General features: G+C 36.6%; 1 protein-coding gene across 2 annotated transcripts in view; it reads left to right on the plus strand.

Moving 5' to 3' along the window:
- cd44b (CD44 molecule (Indian blood group) b) overlaps positions 1–24,507 on the plus strand; it is a 176,085-nt gene that overhangs the window by 8,547 nt on the left and 143,031 nt on the right. Inside the window, exons 5-8 of one of the 2 annotated variants that reach the window (XM_051885248.1) lie at positions 158–430; positions 826–885; positions 1,679–1,757; positions 2,383–2,892. The exons of the other annotated variant lie outside the window; for it this stretch is intronic. Coding sequence (XP_051741208.1) covers positions 158–430; positions 826–885; positions 1,679–1,757; positions 2,383–2,563 — 593 coding nt within the window. The 3' untranslated portion in view covers positions 2,564–2,892. Of the gene's footprint in view, positions 1–157; positions 431–825; positions 886–1,678; positions 1,758–2,382; positions 2,893–24,507 lie in introns of those variants that run through there. 2 annotated transcript variants of the gene reach the window in all.

Consider the following 24,507-nt stretch of genomic DNA (forward strand, 5'->3'; position numbering starts at 1 on the left):
TGTGATGTTGTGTATTTATTGTGTCTAAATAAATGTAAATATCTGTTAAATTTTTTACTGACAGCAGGTTGAAAAGTTTTTTAAAGAAAGTCCATTTCTCCACACAATCAAAGTTTGGTATGCATATACAAAGCTCTGCATAATTGTCATTTCACAGCAGTCACAACACTCCAAGAAGACACTGGAGGGGAAGATAATGACACTTCAACGTCTGAGGAGTTGGGAGATTCATCAGTGTCTACTCCAGTTCTCCGGACACAAACCAGTGCCACATGGAGCCCAGTGGAGGACAATGAGACCGATCAGACACATGATATAGACCATACAGAGCATATAGAGGAGTCCACAACCTCACAGCCAAATACACACACCACAGAGCTGGCAATGGGCAAGAGAACGTCCACTCATGAAACACCAGCCAATAAAACAGGTGACATTTTATTATAGGAATATTAGCCAAATCTCAGTCCATTCTTAATGTTTGACAAAAGGTTAATAAGTAATATACTGTTTTATCCTGCCATATCTGGGATGTATGGACACTTCAAAATAAAGGTTCTTTATTGGCATCGATGGTTACATAAAGAACCTTTAACATCCATGAAACCACTAGAAGGTTCTTTATAGTGGTAAAAAGGTTCTTTAGATTATTAAAATGAATTAAAATGAACGAAGGTTCTTTGGGAACCTAAAATGATTCTTCTATGGCATCACTAATGAAAACCCCCTTTCAGAACCTTTATTTTTAAGAATTGTTACAGGATATGACTTCTTACATCTCATTTGAACTGTGCTGTATGTGTGCTTCTGTTTTTGTTACTCCAGCTCCAGGAGATGTCAACCCAAACCACAGATCTTCAGGATCAGATACGGTCAGGTCATCAGGTTAGAAAGCCTTTTTTTATAATATATAAATCATACCCAAATCAATTGTATTTATTTTGAGACTACTATTTACATTTACAAGCCTGGATTGACAACACACTGACAAATTTACACCAGGGTGGGAATTATGAGGGAGTTTCTTGCAGACTTTAGTACCAATCCCAATTTGCAAGCAGTTCTGAAGGCCTGGATTAGCTTGTTTCAGTGTGTTCAGTTAGGTTAGGGTCAGGATTGAGGTCTGATCCTGATGGTGAAAGTGAGTGGTTGTGGTATTTTCACTCTTAATACTACACACTTTAACAGTTTTGTTTGAATTAACATATAGTATAATTTCAACCACACCTGAAACACTCTATATTAGCTGGTTTAGAAATGAATGCAAAACCAAAGGCATTAACAGAAAATTGAACACATTACTCAAGAAGAGACTCATAATTGTGGAAGTGGAATTGTATCCCTATGAATACATTTGCAATACAGTGCCTTGGATTTTTATGATTGAAACCAGACCAAAGAGCATCTTCTGTGATTATTTTTTGCCTTCCAGCAAGCAATGTTCCAAGATGTCTTCTGAATTTGATTAATTGCTGACAGCAGACAAACAAGTCATTTCTAAGTTATTTTCCTCACATATTTGAGGAGCCTCAAAAGGGAAAAGCATGTAGACATGTATTTTGTAGGCTGTGGTCTCATTGCTCAAAGTCATTGTTATTTGCAGTCTGACTTATACAACTGCACTGAATGATTTTTATCAGTTTGAAATAACATGTTATTTGTTATAATCCTTTTACAGACTGGCTGGTCATTTTACTGACAATTTTGGCAGTTCTCCTCGTTGTGCTTCTCTGTGTTATTGTAGTAAAAAGAAAAAGGTACGTCTTTTGTAACGCAGATATTACAAATAAATATATATTAAAATACTATAGATGTTAAAATTCTACATGTCTGTCATAATACCAACACCTGTGGTTTTTGTATTAGTTGTGTTACGTGTGCAAGTGTGAATCTTGAGAGTGTGTGTAGAACATTTGAGCGGTCATAAAAACTTAATAGCAACTGTTTTGGTAACTTTATTTTTAAGTCATGCCGACTGGTTTTAGAAACCATACTCATATACAGCACCATTGACACTAACATACATATGCTCCATAATATCATTGTTGTCATCTTGATGAAAACACACTACTTCTCTCTGGAGGGAAGGGCTGTGGGCTCCTGAACGTGATGAACTGTGGTACACACTAAATAGCATTTTGATGTTGTATTAGGGTTAGTCTTGATATTTTCAGACCTTGGACAGTCTTTCCTGCACTTAGGCCCTGTCCCAAATGGCACACTTCATGTGGACTTACAATGGCAGCCGCATGTGCGTGTCCCTTACAAGAACGTAGGGTGTCCCATGAGTCATTTTAGGTTTCAGGTTTAGCGCTACGGCTTAGGGTTATGTAAACACTTTTACTGGGTATTACTGAATGTGCGTATTTTATTTACCCTCAGATGGTGTGGCAAGAAACAGACTCTGATTATCACAAAAAACAGCAGCAGTGCAGAAAACGGTGCATCAGCGTCAGTCACTCGGGAGCAGGAGATGGTCACCCTCGTCAACAAAGAAAAGATCACAAGCAGCAACTCAGAGCTTGTCAACATCAATCTGGAGTCAACAGAGAAAACATTATAAAACATGACCAGAGAAAGTGACATAGCAACAAAAAACAATAAATGGGAAGCCTTGAGACTGAGATTTGAAGTAAATCAAAAGGAGGTGAAGGATGTTAGGATCAAATCTGAGTTCTTGAGAGCAACCTGCTGTATTTGTGTGTGTGTGTGTGTGTGTGTGTGTGTTCATTTTATATTTCAGTATTAAGTGATTTTTAATTTTACACTAGTGTATATGTGAAAAGTAACTTTTCCTGTGGCTTTGCTTTGTATAATAACACTGGTGAAATCAGTGCTTGTCAGATGATAGACACAACTAAGATTGTTCAATAAACTCAGTTGATTCCGTCACTTGGTCTCCTGCTTTCTGCTCTTCCCTGCTTCTTCTGCAAACCCAAGATAAGACAGAGTTAACATGACAATGTGTTGACTTTAAATGCCAGATATTGGCAAAATCTGGTATTTTCTGACACAGAGAGAGAGAGAGAGAGAGAGAGAGAGAGAGAGAGAAGTCTTGTAAAGACCTCCAGGTGTGATGATTGTCTGAAGCCAAAAACACCGCCAGCATCTCTGGGAAGTTTATATGGCAATCAAGATGTGCTCCCATAGCCTATCAATGAGGCATCTGTTGGGATCATCTTGCAGCAACAGACCCCTCTCAACCAAAAACCCCAAGAAAAGTCCTTGGGTCTCGCCCCAGAAAGCAAGGTAAGAAAACCTCTGCACGTAACCTTGATCCTCTGATGGGAATGCCAAGATACACCTTGACCATTGATCCACCACTGACACAGTCTCATATGAAGCAGGCCACAGTGAGAGAGGCAAATGACTTGCCAACCAAAAAAGTGACCCTGCAGGTTTGGAGGGCAGTAAGATGGCTTGAGATGGGCAGTGAGAGATTCCTCAACGGCTGGCGTCGCTACATAACCCTGCTCCGCCGTCTTGGCTATGGTGGTGAAGTCAGCGTGACGGGATTAGTCAGTCATGCTGAAAAGGGCTGCTTCCAGGACCTCGAAACCTCTTGGTGGAGGTCTTGGAGGAAAGGCAGGGGTCTGCGGGGTGGATGAGAACTGAGGCCAGCCAGAAAATGATCATCAAAATTAGACTGGGATTAGGGGTGTTGCAATATACTGGTATTGATGATAAACGTGTAGCGATATTAGCTCAAAGGTTGAAATATTAATAATTATTCATAACTCATTATGATTATTAATTATGATTTATTATGACTATTTGAATCAGTTAATCAGATTAACTGGATGTAGCTATATTAAAATTACAATAAATCAATCAGTGAATTCTGTGAACACTCAGTATTGATTGTTAATCAATAATTAATCGCTTAAAGCTGGTAATAGGATCTAAATCATTTAAGAGACAAGTTATCAGCAGACGGAATCAGAACCAAATATGTATTGTGCACAAGTTTTATTAACTAAATTACGAACACATAACTAAACTAACGAACACATACATACACACAGGTCACAAGGTAACATGAGCAATGATAGAGTTGAACCGGAAGTGGGACAGGAAATGGAGAAGCCAAAAACCCAGGAAAGAATCATCAGTATTCATTACAAAACTCAAGGTTCACAACTTTAACTAACTAGCAGCAGTTTATTATATTGTACGATACTTGCATTAGGCCTCAGCCTTTTGAAGATCATCCGGATATACCGTTGCAGTAGAAAGTCTGATGGTGTTGAAGTTGCAATCGATGTCTTCTGCAATGAATAAAGGAACAATGACAAACTTGCATGGTTAGTTTGACTTTTAGTAGGAAAGAGTTCTTTTACTCTTCTAGATAAGCACATGGCTGCAGCTGCAGTGTTGTCAGAGTAGGCCAGAGAGAGAGAGAGGGAGGAACATTGTGCACTGGCTTTTAAGCTCCAGGAGAAGTCACACCCCTAAGGGTTGACCTGACCAATGAGATGGGTAGGATTTCCGAGCGGCAAAATTCCTCTATGGGGGAATTTATGAGCCTTTGTGTTTCTAGCAGGGCGTTTGCCTATGTAAGTGACTGGTTTGTTGAAGAAGAAACTATTAAAGATTCTTGTCATCCTAATATGTTGCATAGGTATCACCATCTCATATACACAAGCATTTAAATCTTCACGATACAAACCCATAGCCACTAAACATGGCATAATTGAAGTTACATTAAATGTATCATAAAGCATGTGAATACAATACTTAATACAATACAACAAACAGTAATAATGGATACCATTTCCTGGGGATATGCATGTTCATTTATAGAACAGTCTGAACAATTTGATCAAACTATCATAGCTGGTTAAATGAAGCCCAGGTGCCCAGGTAATATACTTTAAAATATAATTTATTTCTGTGATCAAAGCTGAATTTTCAGCATCATTACTCCAGTCTTCAGTGTCACATGATCCTTCAGAAATCATTCTGATATGATGATTTATTATCAACGTTGGAAACAGTTGTGCTGCTTAATTTTTTTTTTTTTTTTTTTGGAAATAGAAATCTTTTGTAACAATATACACTATCGTTCAAAAGTTTGGCACCAGAATTTTTTTTTGTTTGGAAGAATTTTTTTTTTCCCACAAGAATGTGCTAAATTTAGTTTTTACAGGCATCCCGGAACAAACTCCAGACGACCCCGAAAAATCAGTCAAGGACTTCATGATAAAACAACTCAAATTACCAGCGGAAACAGTACAGAGCATCACCTTTCACCGTGTTCACCGTATCAGATCCAAAAACAACAACAGCCGACCACGAGCGATCATCGCAAAATTCGAACACTATAAACACAAAGAACTGGTTCAGAGGCAAGGCAGACAACTCAAAGGCACAAACTATGGACTCAATGAGCAATATCCAAAGGACATTCTCGAACGCCGGAAACAACTCTTTCCAATCCGAAAACAAAAAATAAATGAAGGAAAAAAGGCAATCATTACAGTGGACAAATTATACATAGATGGACAACTATATCGCGATAAGGACATTACTCCCTGGCTTTTCTGAACACTTCACTTCTATTCCTGAGTCAATAACTGCCATAATCATAAACTGAACTAAACACACTCACTTCTTTCTTTGTTTCGTTAATCTATTGGATGTGCTCCTACTTTTGCACCTAGGTCTCGTGTCCCCCTTCTCATGTTCCACCATATGTTTGTATTTAATGGTTTCTGTTTTGTTGTTGCTGTTCTGCTGTGTATACTCTGTCAGTTGTGTTTCTGTATTTTTGTTAGTCTGCCAACAACATTGCATTGTTATGCACACACACATATACACTACTACACCCACTCGAGTACATACACTCACATGTATACATGTACAGTACTAACAGGCCCACACATGTACATTTGTCTATTTTTCACTAAAACATGTCATCTATCACCTTTGTAACCTGGAACGTTCGTGGATTTGGTTCTCAGACAAAGAAGGTCAAAGTTTTTAGTCATTTAAATAAACTACAAGCCGACATATGTCTCCTGCAAGAAACGCATCTATCAGAATCAGATTACAACAAAATTAAATCATCAAATTACAGTCATTTATTCTCTGCTCACTACAACACAAAACAAAGAGAAGTATGCATTCTAATAAATAAAAAAATCTCTTTTGTTCATAATACCACCATTACAGACCCTGAAGGACGTTTCATTATCATAAACATCTCCATTAATAATAGCCCAGTCACAATTGGCAACTTATATGGCCCAAACACAGACGACCCATCCTTTTTCCAGACCTTTTTCTCCTCAATTTCAAATTTTTCTAATTGTCCAGTCATAATCGCAGGTGATTTCAATACAGTTCTAGATCCAACAATAGATAGATGTAATAGTTTAGGCAATAAACGCATTTGGAAATCTGCAGAAACCATAAAACAGTTCATGAGTGATTTTGGTCTTGGCGATAGTTGGCGTCTACAGCATCCTAACAGTAAAGAATACTCATTTTTCTCACCAGTACACCACTCATATTCCCGCATTGACTTCTTTCTCACCAGTAATTCTATCATATCAAATATTTCTGAATCGAAGATCCATCCAATAGTCATTAGTGATCATGCCCCGGTAACATTAAAATGGAACACAACTAGTCAACATAAACCCACTACCAGATGGCGATTTAACACATCTCTTCTGAAAGACCATGATTTTGACAGTTATTTCAAAAGAGAGTGGGCATGCTTTCTAGAGATGAATGACTCCCCAGAAACATCTCCATCTCTTCTGTGGGAAACAGGGAAAGTCGTACTAAGAGGAAAAATAATTTCATTCTCCGTTTACAAAAAAAGGAAAGAAAAGGATCAACAAGTAGAATTGGAACAAAAAATTAAACAACTAGAAGACATTAACATAAATAACCCAACAGAAGAAACACAGGATTCATTAAGAAAATATAAACTCAAATTGAATGAATTAATCAATAAACATACACAATTCCTAATTCATAGGCTAAGACAAGAAAACTTTCATCATAGTAACAAATCTAGTAAATATTTGGCAAATCAAATCAAACAAAATAAGGAAAGAGCTACAATACCACTGATTACAGACACAGCAGGGAAATCCACCAACTCACCAGAAGAAATAAATCAAATCTTTCAAAATTTTTACAGTAAATTATATTCCTCCAATAAAGACCCAGATCAGAAAGACATTGACTCATTTCTCAACAGTATCAACTTACCTCAACTCAGTAAACATCAAATAAATACTCTGGAATCTCCCTTATCAGAACATGAACTTTTTAATGCCCTTTTTAATAAAATCATGCCAAACAATAAAGCACCAGGCCCCGACGGATTCCCTGCTGAGTTCTATAAACACTTTTGGTCCATTTTATCACCACTCTTCATCCGTATGATTACTGAATCAAAACAAAAATCAAAACTCCCAGATAATATGAACACAGCCACAATTTCACTCCTTCTTAAACCAAATAAAGACCCAACATTACCGTCAAGTTATCGTCCGATTTCCCTAATCAATGTAGACATTAAAATCATCGCCAAAGCACTAGCACATAGAATAGAAAAAGTCACACCATTTATAATCCATCCAGATCAAACCGGTTTCATCAAAGGTAGACTTTCATCCAACAACACACGCAGACTTTTTAACTTAATGCATTATTCATCAACTCAAAAAAACAAAACCATCATAGTTACTCTCGATGCAGAAAAAGCTTTTGATAGGGTCAACTGGAAATTCCTGTTTTCCACATTAGAGAGGTTTGGTTTTGGGGAGTCATTCATTAATTGGATCAAAATTCTGTATAAATCACCTTCAGCCACTGTCATCACCAATGGACTAATATCACATATCTTCACACTGCAACGGGGGACTAGACAAGGATGCCCACTCTCCCCTTCATTATTCACCATTTTCATTGAGCCACTAGCAGCAGCTATCCGTCAAAACAGCTACATTAAAGGAATTCAAACACTAAACATGCACCACAAAATTAGTCTTTACGCTGACGATATATTACTATATTTACAAGACCCACCATCATCATTACAAGAAACTATTAAACTCATTGATTCATTCTCAAATATCTCTGAATACTCGATCAACTGGAGTAAATCTGCCATACTCTCATTACATTCCAACAGCTTGGATGTGACATCCCAGACACCACCTATTCCTTTGTGCACCGACTATATCACATACTTAGGTATTAATGTTTCCCCCAGGCTGTCAGAGCTATTTGGACTCAACTTTACTCCATTACTTAAAACAATAAATGATGGCCTTCATCGCTGGATGAATTTACCACTATCCATTATGGGCAGAATATCAGTAATTAAAATGACTATACTCCCTAAATTAAACTATTTTTTTACAATGACTCCAGCACTACCCACCCTCACCTGGTTTAAATCACTAGATTCAATCGTCACTAAATTCTATTGGAAAAATAAGACCCCAAGAATTAAATTAACTACACTACAGAAACCAAAAACACAAGGAGGACTGGAAGCACCACATTTCTACCACTACTTTTTGGCCAATCAGCTCCAAAATATATACAAATGGATTCACCCAAACCCATCAGAAAGCACATGGCAAGATGTTGAACAGTCAATTTGTAAAGACATTAACATTTCAGAATTACCTTTCTATAATCAGACAATCAAAAAGCATCACTGTTTTAAAACACCGACAATAGCCGCAGCTCTGACAGCCTGGTGGAAATTTCATCAAATCACGAACACCCCTCTTGCACCATCTAAATACACCCCAATCTGGAATAACCCAGATTTTATAGTTAACAAGAAGCCACTCAACTTACGCACATGGGCAGATAAGGGCATCACACAACTTCAACACATCCTGCTTAATGACAACTTGGCACCATTTTCCCACTTGGTCCAGAAATACGGCATTGGGAGTAATTGTTTTTTGGAATATTTACAAATCAAATCATCTATTCAATCAAAAATCGACACTCAGACAATTAATCTAGACCTTCCCCCTCCAATCTCAGAGCTAATTAATATAACCTCCCCAAAAAAACTACTCTCCAAAATATATAAAATAATATCCAAATCAGACAATACATTAAGCCTACCCAATGCAAAATGGGAATCAGACTTATCCATTGCTCCCAATGCCGCTTTCTGGACACAAATCTGTAAAAATATCTACTTCATGACAAAAAACGCCAACTTACAACTTATACAGTATAAAGTACTTCATAGATTTCACCTAACTGGACGGAAATTATTTAAAATGGGTTTTTCTTCAGAAACATGCTCACATTGCACACAAAACACTCCAGACACCTATTTACACGCTATTTGGGATTGCACCTCAGTTAAAAAGTTCTGGGAAAACGTTACTGACTCACTATCCAACCTTATGGGATGTCACATCCCGCTGTCTCCCTCCCTCTGTATATTAGGTGACATATCCATAATCAATTTAAACAGTACAAACAGTCAATTACTCCTAGTGGCTCTAACTATCGCCAAGAAAACTATCCTCATGAACTGGAAATCAAGGAACACCATACACATTACAACTTGGAAAAATTTACTAATAGAGTACATCTCCATGGAAAACTTGTCTACCTCCACTCAAAATAATACATCAGAATTACACCCTTCTTGGTCATCTCTCTTTAACTTCATACAGTCATGAATCCACTGACCTTCTTTGTCTGAAGCCATCCTCAATGGTACACCATCAATATTCACACATGATTGGGGGGAGGGGGGTCAGGAAGAGGTAGCAACACCGACTTATATCAAATATAAATAAAATACTTATAAGATTATATTTAAATCTCTCTCTCTCTACTTTTTTTTTTTTTTTTTTTTTTGCTGTTTCTGGACCCTGGTTGGCTGTGGCATACTAGTCCCTGACATGTGCGGTTTTGATTAGGTGTGGGTGGGTGTGATGTGGGGCGGGGGCCTTGGGCTTTCGCCCTCCAGCTTGTACTTTCACCTGGGATTTCTTGTCTCTGGCTGGCTCAGCACTTGTCTCGCTGTTTTAATGCTTCACATATTAGATGAGGTGCACACACACATTCATTTGGAGCATAAAATAAGTTTAAAGCAGGAAAGGGAAAAGGAAAAAAAAAAGAGAGAAGGGAAAAAAAAAAAAAAAAAAAAATGCACACACATAGGGTAAGTGTGGCGTGGGCGTGGCGGCCTGGGCTTTGCACTGGGCTGGTTCCACGCTGCACGCCATGCTTTTTTAATGCATTATACACTAGTTGACAAACATATTATGAGTATAACAATGAAAGCAGCCATATTTATTAAAAAAAAAAAAAAAAAAAAAAAACACAGACAGGGTAAGCGTGGCATGTGTGGGACGGCTGGGGATGGGGATGGATTTTGGGACCCTCGGCCCCGCAGCACCGCACCTTGATAGCTCGTTGCAACATGACACTGACGGGGGTCTATCCTATGCCATGGCCATGAGGGGAATAGAGGCAGCTTTATAATATCTTATTATTAATAGCTGTATCAATATTACCATTATTAATACTATTATTATTATTATTATTATCACTGCCATTGCAACTACTACTATTATCATTACTATTAATGGCTGTATCAATATTACCATTATTAATATTATTATCATTGCTATTACTGTTATCTTTATTTTTCCTCTTCCTGATCCTTTAACCTCCCCCTCATTCCGGATGAAATGAGTATATTTCTTAATATTTATCATTACTACTACTGCTAATACTATTATTACTATTTGTCATTTCTTATTAATTGGATTTATCATTATTATTATTATTATTATTATTGTTATTATTATTGTTATTATTATTATTATTATTATTTATTATTAATAATGTTGCTATTGTCACCTTCCTCATTTTTTGCGTGTGATACTATTATTATCTTCATCATAATTATTGTCAGGTTTTTTTTTTAAATTAATTTATTTATTTGTTTATTTTTATTTATTTTTTTGTTTGTTTTTTATTTATTTATTTATTTATTTTTTCCTCCTCTTTGATATATATTTTTTCTTAACTCTGGTTATGTCTGTTGTACTTTCCTACATGCTCCTTTATTCATATATTTCCACTCCCACACCCAGTTACACTTAGTTATACACACACACACACACACACACACACACACATACCCAAATCATATTGGCTGTTATGTATGTTTTGTTGGTCTTTGTATTTGTATTTTGCATTTAATTTCTTTTCTGTAAATATTGTAATTGTCTGTTTGCATAATAATAATAAAAAAAAATAAAAATAAAAAAAAGAATGTGCTAAATTGATAAAAAGAGATAGTAAAGACTTTCTATTTTGAATAAATGCTGTTCTTTTTAACTTTTTATTCATCAACGATTCCTGAAAAAAAGTATCACCGGTTATAAGTAGCTTATATTAAAATAGAAAAACATCATTTAAAACTGTAGTAATATCAATATATTCTTTCTTTCTGTATTTTGATCAAATCTGATCAAACTTTAAAATTAGTAATATGTCCAAACTTTTGACTGGTGCTTATATATATATATATATATATATATATATATATTAGGGGTGGAACGGTTCTCGGTAAAAAATCGAACTGTTCGGTTCTCCACCCACGGTTCGGCATGCGCTTGCACCGCGGTTCATCCCAAATCTGGCGACGCATCTATAATATTCGGCTAATGTATGTTTCAGTCGATGGTATCCATTCTGGTTTCCCAATAAATTACAACAGCGATGATTAAAAAAACATGGAAACAACATGGAAACAAAAAAACTTTGTAAACAAATGTTCAATGACATGCCGAATGCTCTATGTCCAGTCATTTACGCCGTCATCACCCGTGGTGTTGATAGTGCGCGAGCGCAGGTGAGACCTGAACATCTCACGTTGCTATCTGTGTTTTAAACTAAACTCATTTAAACCTTGCCAATTTAAACATTCATCCGTAAGACACGAAAGAGAGCTCGCGCGCGCTCTGCCGCGTCACAGCGTGCAAATACTCTTGCGCAAATTCTCTTTCAAGTCTTGCACCTGAACGGACAAATTCACACAAAAATTGTCAACATGCCCATCTTAGCGAGTATCCTAACAAACATAGTAGGTTATGTCTTAAGAGAAAAACGAGACAGACAACGCATGTGTATCATTATCAGTGTACTGGATCTTTGAATTTACATCCTAAAGGGACAGCAGTCTAATATTCCTGCTCTCTGTGTTTTAATGTTAATCAAACGACAAAAGACGAAGAAATCACTCTTGACTGAATAGCTTTTGTAACTTTAATAATGTTTCATCTTTATTTAATTATTCAAAGAAGTTTATATGCAGTGTTATTTTATATTTGATTACTTTATTCAATTTCTGTACCTGAAAGCTGTTAGATAGCTAAAAAAAACCCTTTAAAGCATTATTTTATTTGTATCTTAGCTCTCATGTATTTGTTTGCGCTGTTTCTTGTAGTTAGATTATTTGTTTTTATTTTCTTTATCTTTATTTGACAATTGTCCTATTTTTTACTGAACATAGCACATAACGAACCGTACCAAAACCGTGACCCTAAAACCGTGATACAAACCGAACTGTGAGAAATCTGAACCGTTCCACCTCTAATATATATATATATATACACACAAACCCGATTCCAAAAAAGTTGGGACACTGTACAAATTGTGAATAAAAAAAGGAATGCAATGATGTGGAAGTTTCAAATTTCAATATTTTATTCAGAATACAACATAGATGACATATCAAATGTTTAAACTGAGAAAATGTATCATTTTAAGGGAAAAATAAGTTGATTTTAAATTTCATGGCATCAACACATCTCAAAAAAGTTGGGACAAGGCCATGTTTACCACTGTGTGGCATCCCCTCTTCTTTTTATAACAGTCTGCAAACGTCTGGGGACTGAGGAGACAAGTTGCTCAAGTTTAGGAATAGTAATGTTGTCCCATTCTTGTCTAATACAGGCTTCTAGTTGCTCAACTGTCTTAGATCTTCTTTGTCGCATCTTCCTCTTTATGATGCGCCAAATGTTTTCTATGGGTGAAAGATCCAGACTGCAGGCTGGCCATTTCAGTACCCGGATCCTTCTTCTACACAGCCATGATGTTGTAATTGATGCAGTATGTGGTCTGGCATTGTCATGTTGGAAAATGCAAGGTCTTCCCTGAAAGAGACGACGTCTGGATGGGAGCATATGTTGTTCTAGAACTTGGATATACCTTTCAGCATTGATGGTGCCTTTCCAGATGTGTAAGCTGCCCATGCCACACGCACTCATGCAACCCCATACCATCAGAGATGCAGGCTTCTGAACTGAGCGCTGATAACAACTTGGGTTGTCCTTGTCCTCTTTAGTCCGGATGACATGGCGTCCCAGTTTTCCAAAAAGAACTTCAAATTTTGATTCGTCTGACCACAGAACAGTTTTCCGCTTTGCCACAGTCCATTTTAAATGAGCCTTGGCCCAGAGAAAACGCCTGCGCTTCTGGATCATGTTTAGATATGGCTTCTTTTTTGACCTATAGAGCTTTAGCCGGCAACGGCGAATGGCACGGTGGATTGTGTTCACCGACAATGTTTTCTGGAAGTATTCCTGAGCCCATGTTGTGATTTCCATTACAGTAGCATTCCTGTATGTGATGCAGTGCCGTCTAAGGGCCCGAAGATCACGGGCATCCAGTGTGGTTTTCCGGCCTTGACCCTTACGCACAGAGATTGTTCCAGATTCTCTGAATCTTTGGATGATATTATTCACTGTAGATGATGATAACTTCAAACTCTTTGCAATTTTTCTCTGAGAAACTCCTTTCTGATATTGCTCCACTATTTTTCGCCGCAGCATTGGGGGAATTGGTGATCCTCTGCCCATCTTGACTTCTGGGAGACACTGCCACTCTGAGAGGCTCTTTTTATACCCAATCATGTTGCCAATTGACCTAATAAGTTGCAAATTGGTCCTTCAGCTGTTCCTTATATGTACATTTAACTTTTCCGGCCTCTTATTGCTACCTGTCCCAACTTTTTTGGAATGTGTAGCTCTCATGAAATCCAAAATGAGCCAATATTTGGCATGACATTTCAAAATGTCTCACTTTCAACATTTGATATGTTATCTATATTCTATTGTGAATAAAATATAAGTTTATGAGATTTGTAAATTATTGCATTCCTTTTTTATTCACAATTTGTACAGTGTCCCAACTTTTTTGGAATCGGGTTTGTATACCCCCTTTTTTTTTTTTTTTTTTTACATATGAGCCCTACCCCAGAGGAACTCTCTGCACATCCCTGGTTGATTTATTCGTGTTTAATATGCCTCTGCATATACAGCCTTCTAGATGGCTGAGGCTATTTTATGTCGAGTAGAATCTGAGATCTCTGACCTAGTTTGTTTGCTGGCTTCCGCTTTATACTATTTACTATTGAGTAAATTGGCAGCAGGAGGGATCACACAGACCAAAATAGAAACAGACACACTCCTCACATTACAAAGTATAGAATAACTGTCTGTGGCATTTTTCAGAGAAACAAGTATGTGAACTTTGCATGTTTCCTAAATCAAACATGTTATGATATTTTTGTGCTTTAGTACAGTTAAAAAAATATTTTGCTCATCCAACAAATGCAAATAAGGGAAAAGATCATTTTATTTTGATTGCATTATGATGATATACAAAGCTCAAACATAAATTCTGCTTTTATGTTTCTATAATATTCAGGATTTTTTTTATGCTGTCATAGAGGTGTAAATTTAATTACATGTTTTAGCATTGAGGTCATAGTTTGTGGGGGTGTTGTACTTATTTGCTTTATATCCAGTTACTATTTACTATTGGGTAAATTGGAAGCAGGAGGGATCACACAGAACAAAATAGAAACAGACACAGAACTCAAATTACAAAGTATAGAATAACTGGCTGTGGCATTTTTCAGAGAAACAAATATTTGAACTTTGCATGTTTCCTAAATCAAACATGTTATGGTATTTTTGTGCTTTAGTACAGTTAAAAAATTACATACAGCACTTTAAGTTACGTGTGCGACCAAAACTCACTATAATCTGGTGCACACTACATATTCAACCCATCTGAATTACCTCCTCAACTTATTTGCCTGTGTTAATCATACTGTCAGGTCAATGAATACGACTTTTAGTTATGAATCAACATTTTTTTAGTTATAGTAACTGTATGTACACCAATGGTACAACACATATTGATATGCATGAACACACTGTTATTTCACAGCTATGACACAGGAAATCATTTATTTTACCACTTTTCTTTTTGACTATAGTTTCCCCTCCCTTTACATAAAAAACAAAAAAGGATGAGAGAAAAATGGAGCAGAACTTGTGCGTTATACATACACTGATCAGGCATAACATTATGAGCACTGACAGTGAAGTGAATAACACTGATGATCTCTTCATCACGGCACCTGTTAGTGGGTGGATATATTAGGCAGCAAGTGAACACTTTGTCCTCAAAGTTGATGTGTAAGAAGCAGGAAAAATGGGCAAGCGTAAGGATTTGAGCGAGTTTGACAAGGGCCAAATTGTGATGGCTGGACGACTGGGTCAGAGCATCTCCAAAACTGAAGCTCTTGTGGGGTGTTCCCGGTCTGCAGTGGTCAGTATCTATCAAAAGTGCTCCAAGGAAGGAACAGTGGTGAACCGGCGACAGGGTCATGGGCGGCCAAGGCTCATTGATGCACGTGGGGAGCGAAGGCTGGCCCGTGTGGTCCGATCCAACAGACGAGCTTCTGTAGCTCAAATTGCTCAAGAAGTTAATGCTGGTTCTGATAGAAAGGTGTCAGAATCACAGTTTATTGCGTATGGGGCTACATAGCCGCAGACCAGTCAGGGTGCCCATGCTGACCATTTCATGCAAAAGATCATTTTATTTTTATTGCATTATGATGATATACAAAGCTCTAACATAAATTCTGTTTTTATGCTTCTATAATATTCAGGATTTTTTTTATGCTGTCATAGAGGTGTAAATTTAATTACATGTTTTAGCATTGAGGTCATAGTTTGTGGGGGTGTTCTTGTACTTATTTGCTTTATATCCAGTTTCTAATATTCTGGCCTCATGTATGTAAATAGGTGGACAAAAAATAAGAAACCCGTCTGAATACAATGTAGTGCAACTTCACCTTTAACTATGACCTCAGTATTGAATTTACACATTTCTGACAGTTCATAAAATTATAATTCATGGCAGAACTGTGTTGAATTACATTAGATCATAAGTGTATGCAAACTCCTTACTGTGAAGGGTGTCATTCTCCTGGTCCTGTAATGAACTGGCAACTAGTGTTGCAAACTTTAACAACAAATCTAATAACCGAAGATCAACACTGTATGACAACAGACTTGTAAATGTAAATGTAAAGTAAGTAGCCCAACTGACATCAGGTTATGGTAGCTAACGTTAGTAAAGTGTTGGTCACTTAAGCAATTAGAGTCTAACAATTATCTTCAAATAAACATTAACTAAAGCTGAATCTATTTACTAGATTCATGAGAGGTCAGGTAATGAAAATGAATGGGGTTCAGTGCTGGAACTATCAGTGTTGGGAACTAGCGGCTGCTCCACGACACGCGTTACTTCCGCATTCCTCAGATCCTATGAAAAAGTCTATGAGAGTGTCGCAACTCTGTTTTTCAACAGCTCTGGGTGGAACAATAGCATCAATAAGAAGCTGGATTCAGCCTTTCCTCTCATCTCTATTAGTGCTGACACTGAAACCTCACCTCACAACACCCCAAACTTATATCAAACTCTATCCCAGCTCTATTCTACAGGTAGCAAAGTCCCTTCTGGATTGAAGAGCAGCCCTTCACTCGCACGGCTCACACTCACAGATTCATCGGGATGTGGATGGTGCTGCTGGGACTCGTGGCAGCCCAAATCATCACTGACTGTGGAAACTTCACACTGGACTTCAAGCAACATGGTTTCTGTGCCTCTCCACTCTTCCTCCAGACTCTGGGACCTTGATTTCCAAATGAAATACAAAATTTACTTTCATCTGAAAAGAGGAGTTTGGAGCAGCAGTCCAGTTCTTTTTCTCCTTAGCCCAGGTAAGACGCTCCTGACGTTGTCTTTGGTTCAGAAGTGGCTTGGTACGTGGAATGTGACAGTTGTAGCCCATTTCCTGAAGACGTCTGTGTGCGGTGGCTCTTGATGCACTGACTCCAGCTTCAGTCCACTCCTTTTGAAGCTCTCCTAAGTTCTTAAATCGGCTTCGCCTGACAATCTTCTGAAGCCTGCGGTCATTCCTTTCACTTGTACACCTTTTCCTACCACACTTTTTCCTTCCAGTCAACTTTCCATGAATATGCTTTGAATATGCTTTAGAATGGTAATTTAATAGAACTTGAAATTAAATATTCTAATAATTTGAGATACTGATTTTTTGATTTTGATGAGCAGCAAGCTGTAATCATCAAAATGAAAAAAGTCTGGAAATATTTTACTTTATGTCTAATAAATCTAGAATATATTTAAGTTTTACTCTTTGGAAAAAAAAAAAAAAAAAAACTTTTTCATGACATTCTAATTTATTGAGATGCACCTGTATTACTATTTGATAATTATGCAGCAAAAGTATATATAGAAAATAGTATGTACAGTACCAGTCAAAAATGTGGACACATTACTATTATTTATTTATTTTTTTAAAGAATTCTGTTATGCTCATCAAGCCTTCATTTATTTGACCAAAAATACAGATTTTTTTTTTTTTTTACAATTTAAAATCATTTTTCTTTATTTTAATATACCTTAAAATATAATTTATTTCTGTGATGCAAAGCTGAATTTTCAACAGTCATTACTCCAGTCTTCAGTGTCACATGATCCTTCAGAAATCATTCTAATATGCTGATTTATTATCAATGTTGGAAACAGTTGTGTTGCTTAATAATTTTTTTTTTTTTTTTTTTGTAAATAGAAATCTTTTTTAACAATATACACTATCGTTCAAAAGTTTGGCATCAGAATTTTTTTTTTTTGTTTGGAAGAAATTAATACTTTTATTCAGGAAGGACGTGCTAAATTGGTTCAATATTAATATTATAAAGCGACGAGAATATTTTTGGTGCGCCAAAAAAAAAAAAAAAAAATGAAATAACGACTTATATAGTGATGGGCGATTTCAAAACACTGCTTCATGAAGCTTCGGAGCATTATAAATCAATGTGTCGAATCATGATTCTAAAACTTTACGTAGATTTTATCCTAAAAGTGTGCGTATGCATAAAAGCCAGATTTTCCGTACGCACAAAAGTTTTCAGAATTATCAAATCATGCGTACGCCAGAACCTGAGCAAAATTCCCTTTTTAAAACCCAGTCAGCGGAAGATTGTGCATACATGAATCTCCACCACATCTCCTCCCCGAAATAACCAATATGGAGCTTACAACGCCTAATTTTACAATGCATTATGTCATCTGCATATCATTTCCATGCATATTCCCATCCACATGACACCATGTTTAACGGTACAAGACATTAGGAAAATATGACTATAAATGCCATCACATTGCATTGCTAAAACTCATTCACTATACTTGTCTTGTTTTAGAAAAAAATCAATCATATAGAATTCTGTTATTCTCATTCCTTTCCACTGGCCAAATTTTAATTGTTTTACACAAATTTATGCAACTTTGCTTATAAGGTAAACATAGCCTATATTTTAGGATGATTATATAGGCCTATTTTTCATTGAAACAGATAGGCTGCCTTATTTTTGCATAAATTATCGTATGTACTGACAAAACATTTTAAAAATAAAACGTGCATATCTTACCATTTCCTTCAAAATCTATCCTTCAAATACAATGGCATTTTTCATAATAGGAGGACCATGAAACGGTTTATCATTAGGCTACTGTCTGTCTGTCTGTGTCCACCAGAGGTGGACAAAGTACACAACTTCCTTACTTGAGTGAAAGTACAGATACTACAGGTCAAATATTACTCCATTACAAGTAAAAGTTGTAAAGGCTGATTTTTACACAAGTTTTTAAAAGTATTTAAGTATCAAAAGTAAAAGGTAAATGTCAATGCATTGTTTTATTATTGTTGCATTGTTGTATGTAGGCCTACTTACAGTACCTTATGCCTCTGAAGCAACCTATGAATAACACAGACCATTTTGTAGTGTCTGTGGAATTAAGAATGTTACAAAACCTATAGGAATTAAACAACTGGTTTAAATTTAAACAAATTAAAAAATTAAATGACTGACTGTTTGCTGTTGGATTTGTCTTTTGTTGCATCGCGCCACTGTGTTCAGCAGAGGTTGTACAGTACTGTGTACAGTAGCTACTCGTCGGACGATCACCGAGCGACTCCTTCAGTGTCTGTCATTATGCCATTATGTTGATAAGCTATCTGCTTTGAAGTACGCATTATTGATCATTATTCAAGCGAAAATATTTTCTCAGAACATGAGTTCTATAGAGTTTCTTTTGTGTCTATTTTATTCAATCAAACATACTGTGTTTGAGAGTAAAACTAATTATTTTGTAATTAAAAAAAAAAAATAAAAGATTGCAAAAAAAAAAGTCTTAATAAAATAAAGGAATTGATTAAAAAATCTTTGCAGTGCATGTAAATCTTTAAAAATCTTTATTTTTCTTTGTGCACTTCAAACACTTTTCATCACGAAACCACAAATGTTGCTGTCTTTTCTGCGGGTCTAAATTTTTTGCTTGCGAGTGAATCTGTATCTCAGTGGGCGGTCTCTACACACCCGGATGAAAGACCTTATTCTATTGGTCACTCTCGATTGCAGGGACAGATTGTCCACGCCCACTACGTTTTCCCGCCACTGCCGCCACCGGTCTGACAGAAGAGCGAGCAACAGGTCGTTTACTGGGTAAGATAACTGATTTAACATCTTAAACTCAGTGACAAGTGAACTTAATTATTCTCTCTTCTTATGCTCTCTAATCTAATGTAAATACATAACATTTCTCCCAACATGTTCTCCAACCAATACGACCATATAGGTCATTTGTCACTTCCCTGAAATACGACCCATAGGAGCGTTTACTAAAGTGGCGCCCCTATCGACAACAGGACAATTTAATTTTAATGCATTGTTCCCTTTTATCTGCGTCATATTTCAGATTTCGCGTAGCTCAATAGGCAGAGTATTGCGATATATAACAATATGCAATCATGTGATCATGTGATCGTGGGTTCGATCCCAGGGAACGCGTGTGCTCATAAAGTGTATATGCACTATAAATCACAAAGGGTAGTTTAATGGGTATAGGCACATACATAAAATACATAATATAAATTAGGTTTACAAAATACAGCACGCGTTTTCTTTCGTTAATGATATAGATTAAATTGTTTTACGTGCACTTATCTAACGTTAGCAAGTAGCAAGACATTCCCAGCAGAGTTTTTAACTTGTTGCTGTTATGTACGTTAAGTGCATTTGAACTTTTCAATATTTTTTTATATTCACATTTAATCTTAAGTAGAGAATTAAATAACGCTGTGATTGACTACAGTTAGCTGCTGGTTTCCATGTCATGAAAAACTCAGGATCAACATCGAGTTGATAGAGATTATTTAACACAAGTGCATTGAGTCTGTGAACAAAACTGCATGTCTCTAGAGCACCAACAGTTACATAGTGTACCTTTAAGTAAAGAAATAACACTGAATATAATTTGTGCTCAATTAACTGAATTTTTTATTTACCCAAAAACTAAGTACACAGTTAAATATACATGCTTCTGAATGTTATATATTTGTTACATGAGCTATTTTTGTATTTAAATGTTGTTTCTCTTTGCAGGACTAGGAAGATTTTGCAGGTCTGTGGATAGACTTGGTTCTATTATTAATAGACAGCCCATTGATTTTGAATCTCTCTATTTTGTTTGCTGTCAGGAGTTACAGTTCTGTCAGGACCACTATCGAATCCACTCATCTAATCAAATATGATTGATAATGCATAGTTTGTATTGGTGGTATGATTCTGTTCTGGGCAAGAACTCCCTGCGCATTCATGCAGCCTAGCATGGATAAGAGCAGGGAGAGCAGCAATAACCCCCCATAACAAACCATATGCTGATATCCCCAACACAAACTGACTGCGAAAAGCTGAATGCCATGTTCTTTTAAATGAGGTTACCTGAATGAGCCCAGGCCACAAGCATGATACCAGTACCTGAAAGCTTAAGCAACGTCATGTTGCCAACAATACCGGAAGACTTAAGCAATGAGCATGTGCCCTTACCCAGATGACCTAAATGAGTATGTTGCCAATACCCGCATTAGGCATAGCAACAAGCATGATGCCAAAATACAAGCACAACGAGCATATCCCATGAATGAGATGCCATCTGGAATGAAGAAAGTGAAGATCGGTTATCAAAATGAATCAACACTGCTAGCTTAAGGTTTGTATCCACAGTCCAAGTTCTATGATAAATGTTACTGCCACCTGCTGGTATTGAGAGTTAATCCTCTCATGCAGGTGCAGATGTACATGCTTGTTGGCTGTAGTCTTGTGGTAAACCTTTATCCGTGTGAGTTGTCTTAATATTTACTCAGAATGTGAAGATGGATTCTCTTCTAGAATGGTGTCCTTCTCTGCTGCGTCAGTTGTTCACTTGGGCAAAACATCCTTAACTGCTCCCCTGCAGCAGACATACTGCTGTGAGCTGGAGATGAGAGATGGAGATTTCCTCTTTACTTGGAAATACATCACTATACTGAAGTAATGTCAGTGACAACCTCCAGTTAATGCAGATTTAGCAACAACAATCAATAACAGCTGGATGGCTTAATGCAACAAGTGTGATGCTGATACCTAGATTTACTATAAATGGGGGAAGCTTACACCCCTAGCGGCAGCAAAACTGATAAAAGCAGCATGTTGTAAATCACAGACTAGTATAAGACTAGTATTAAACTAGCGGCAGTCTGGTCGGGGAAGCATACAGAATACAGAATCGTCCCATATTTAAGGCATCAATGAAGTTTGTCTCGTATTCTCAGGCATACGCTCTACATTGAGAATTAATCATTCCTTTGAGACAAATTTGTGAACATAGCCGTTTGTGGAAGGCTTTAAGGCTTCACAGCGAGCGGGTCTCGCGCTAACGGCAAATCCCTTTCACTGTTCGCGTTTTGATTTCAACAACATTCAGCCACGCAAGAAAACATGAGGGAAGACGTGATCAAAAAGGGAAGTCGTCTTTCATTATTGCTAATGTTGTGAAATAGAGAAAAAAACATGTTACGCCCTAGGCTATTCTTAGACCTCATTATTGAAACACAAAATAATAAAGTCTCAAGCATCAAAAGCAGCCCATACTAGGCTAATTCTCAGTTCTCTACTTCTCTTTAAATAAAAAATGCATTTTCATTTATTCATACACTTTGCAACAACATTTAGTTTAAACTTTTAAGTGCCATTATTAAAAAAAAAAAAAAAAATGCTTTATTGTCTGATATTTCAAAGATGTTCAGTTATTATGCTTTCAAATTTTATGCCATCTATGTCGGCCTATCTTCCTGACATTTTTTTTAATTATGGTTTTTAATAGAGATTGATGTTTAATATCCATTGGTGTAGCTATATATATAGAAAATGGGTAAAATTCAAAAATTTGAACATGAAGCCACATTATATCTATGGGATTGAACCATATTGTAGGGCCTTTAAAATGAAGATTACAAAAGAAAAGTTTAAGAATGAGAATATAGATGGATATATATATAGATATATCTTTAATACTTTTAGAATTACAGGCACACAAACTTTGGAAAAATACTATTTATGGCACTCAAACAGGAATGTTCAATTGTGTTGATAGAAAAAAAAGAGATACATTTCTAGTTTCAACATTATTTGTTCTTCAGAAAAATGTGCGACCATTGAAAATGTGTACCAATTTACTCCTGGAGGGGCACTGAGATCCCTATCTCTGGAAATGAACCATATTGGGCCTTAAAAATTAAGAAAAGTTTGTTAAGAATTAGAATCTAAAAGGATATTAAGATATCTGTAATATGAGTTACAGAAATGCAAACTTTGGGCGAAAAACACAAGAAGGGCTTTTAGCCATTTTTGAACTGTTGGCATATAATGCAACAAAGATTGCTAAAGTCAGCAGATTTAACTAACAGGACTACCAATCTCTGTGTAAAATATGTTGTTCTAAAGTCATTTTACCCCCTTGTAATCTGACTCCAAATCTCAGGTGAAAATCGTAATTCTGACCCCCTCTACAAAATAGTGGATTACTCAGTAAATCCATTACATTTAATAGTTTGGCTTTCTTCTTCATTTATGTTTGTCTTCAGGAAAAAAAGAAAAGAAAAAGAAAATCAAAAATTTGAGCAGGGAAAGTTTCTGAAATTTGGTTGATTTTGACACGAAATTACCCAAATGTGTTTATATCTGAGAACCTTTTATACATCTTTTATACACATACATAACTGCAGATACAGAAATGACATACACTGTGTGGTACAGTACAAATACACTGAGTGTCCCTTATTTTCCTATAATGAACCACGACTGTCCCTTATTTTCCTTTCCAGAAGTTGGCTAGCTGTGGAAGTGAAGATGACGACTCCCATGATTTCACATTCCTTTACGGGATCATCAAGCCACGACGTTGTTAGTGTTGAATAAGAGACCTCTGTGTATTTAAGAAGCATGTTACAATACTCTGAGATTTAATCCACAGAAAAGTTGCTAACTTAACACAGAATGTTGCAATATGATCGGATATCATGAAGAGCATAAAGCATAAGTCTAAGACAACAGCTTAAGATAGCATGTGCCTGAATAACCTTAACACAGTATGTGCTTATAGTATGCGGCACTGGAAGCTTAGGTAACAGGCATTTTTTTATACATTTGCCTTCCATAGCAACTAGATAGCCTTAAGAACAGCATGTTCCCAATAGCAACTATAGCTTTAAAAACAGCAGCTGTGTCCGAAACCGCTCCCTATCCACTATATTGGGTGTCGGCCATTTTGTAGTGGTGTCCGAATTCTGAGTGAATGACTTCATTCCCTACATTCGTTCACTACTTTATACCCACAATTCTATCTGATTTCGAGTGTACATTCGATGTACACTTGCTGAAGCACTATTTCCCAAAATTCAATGCGAAGAGGACTGAGATCGCGTGTGAAAGAGCGGAAATGCGAGCGAGTGTAATCCAGAGTTTACTTTACAGCTTTATTTCTGCTTTAACATTAATTTAATTTCTGTTATTTAATTAATGTTGCTATACAAACTAAAGCGACCCGACAAGCGTGCGAAGCGATCGAGCCAGTTGCCAATGACAACAGATAAGTAACGCACACTGCCAAATACGATCGCAAAAGCTTTGCAAAAACATTTTTACTGACATTTTTACTAGAAGCCTAAGCAACAATGATAGCTTTAGCAACAGCATGTGTTAGCTTTAAAACAATGAA

The sequence above is a fragment of the Ctenopharyngodon idella genome, chromosome 24 (assembly GCF_019924925.1).
Source record: "Ctenopharyngodon idella isolate HZGC_01 chromosome 24, HZGC01, whole genome shotgun sequence".
Taxonomy (NCBI): domain Eukaryota; kingdom Metazoa; phylum Chordata; class Actinopteri; order Cypriniformes; family Xenocyprididae; genus Ctenopharyngodon; species Ctenopharyngodon idella.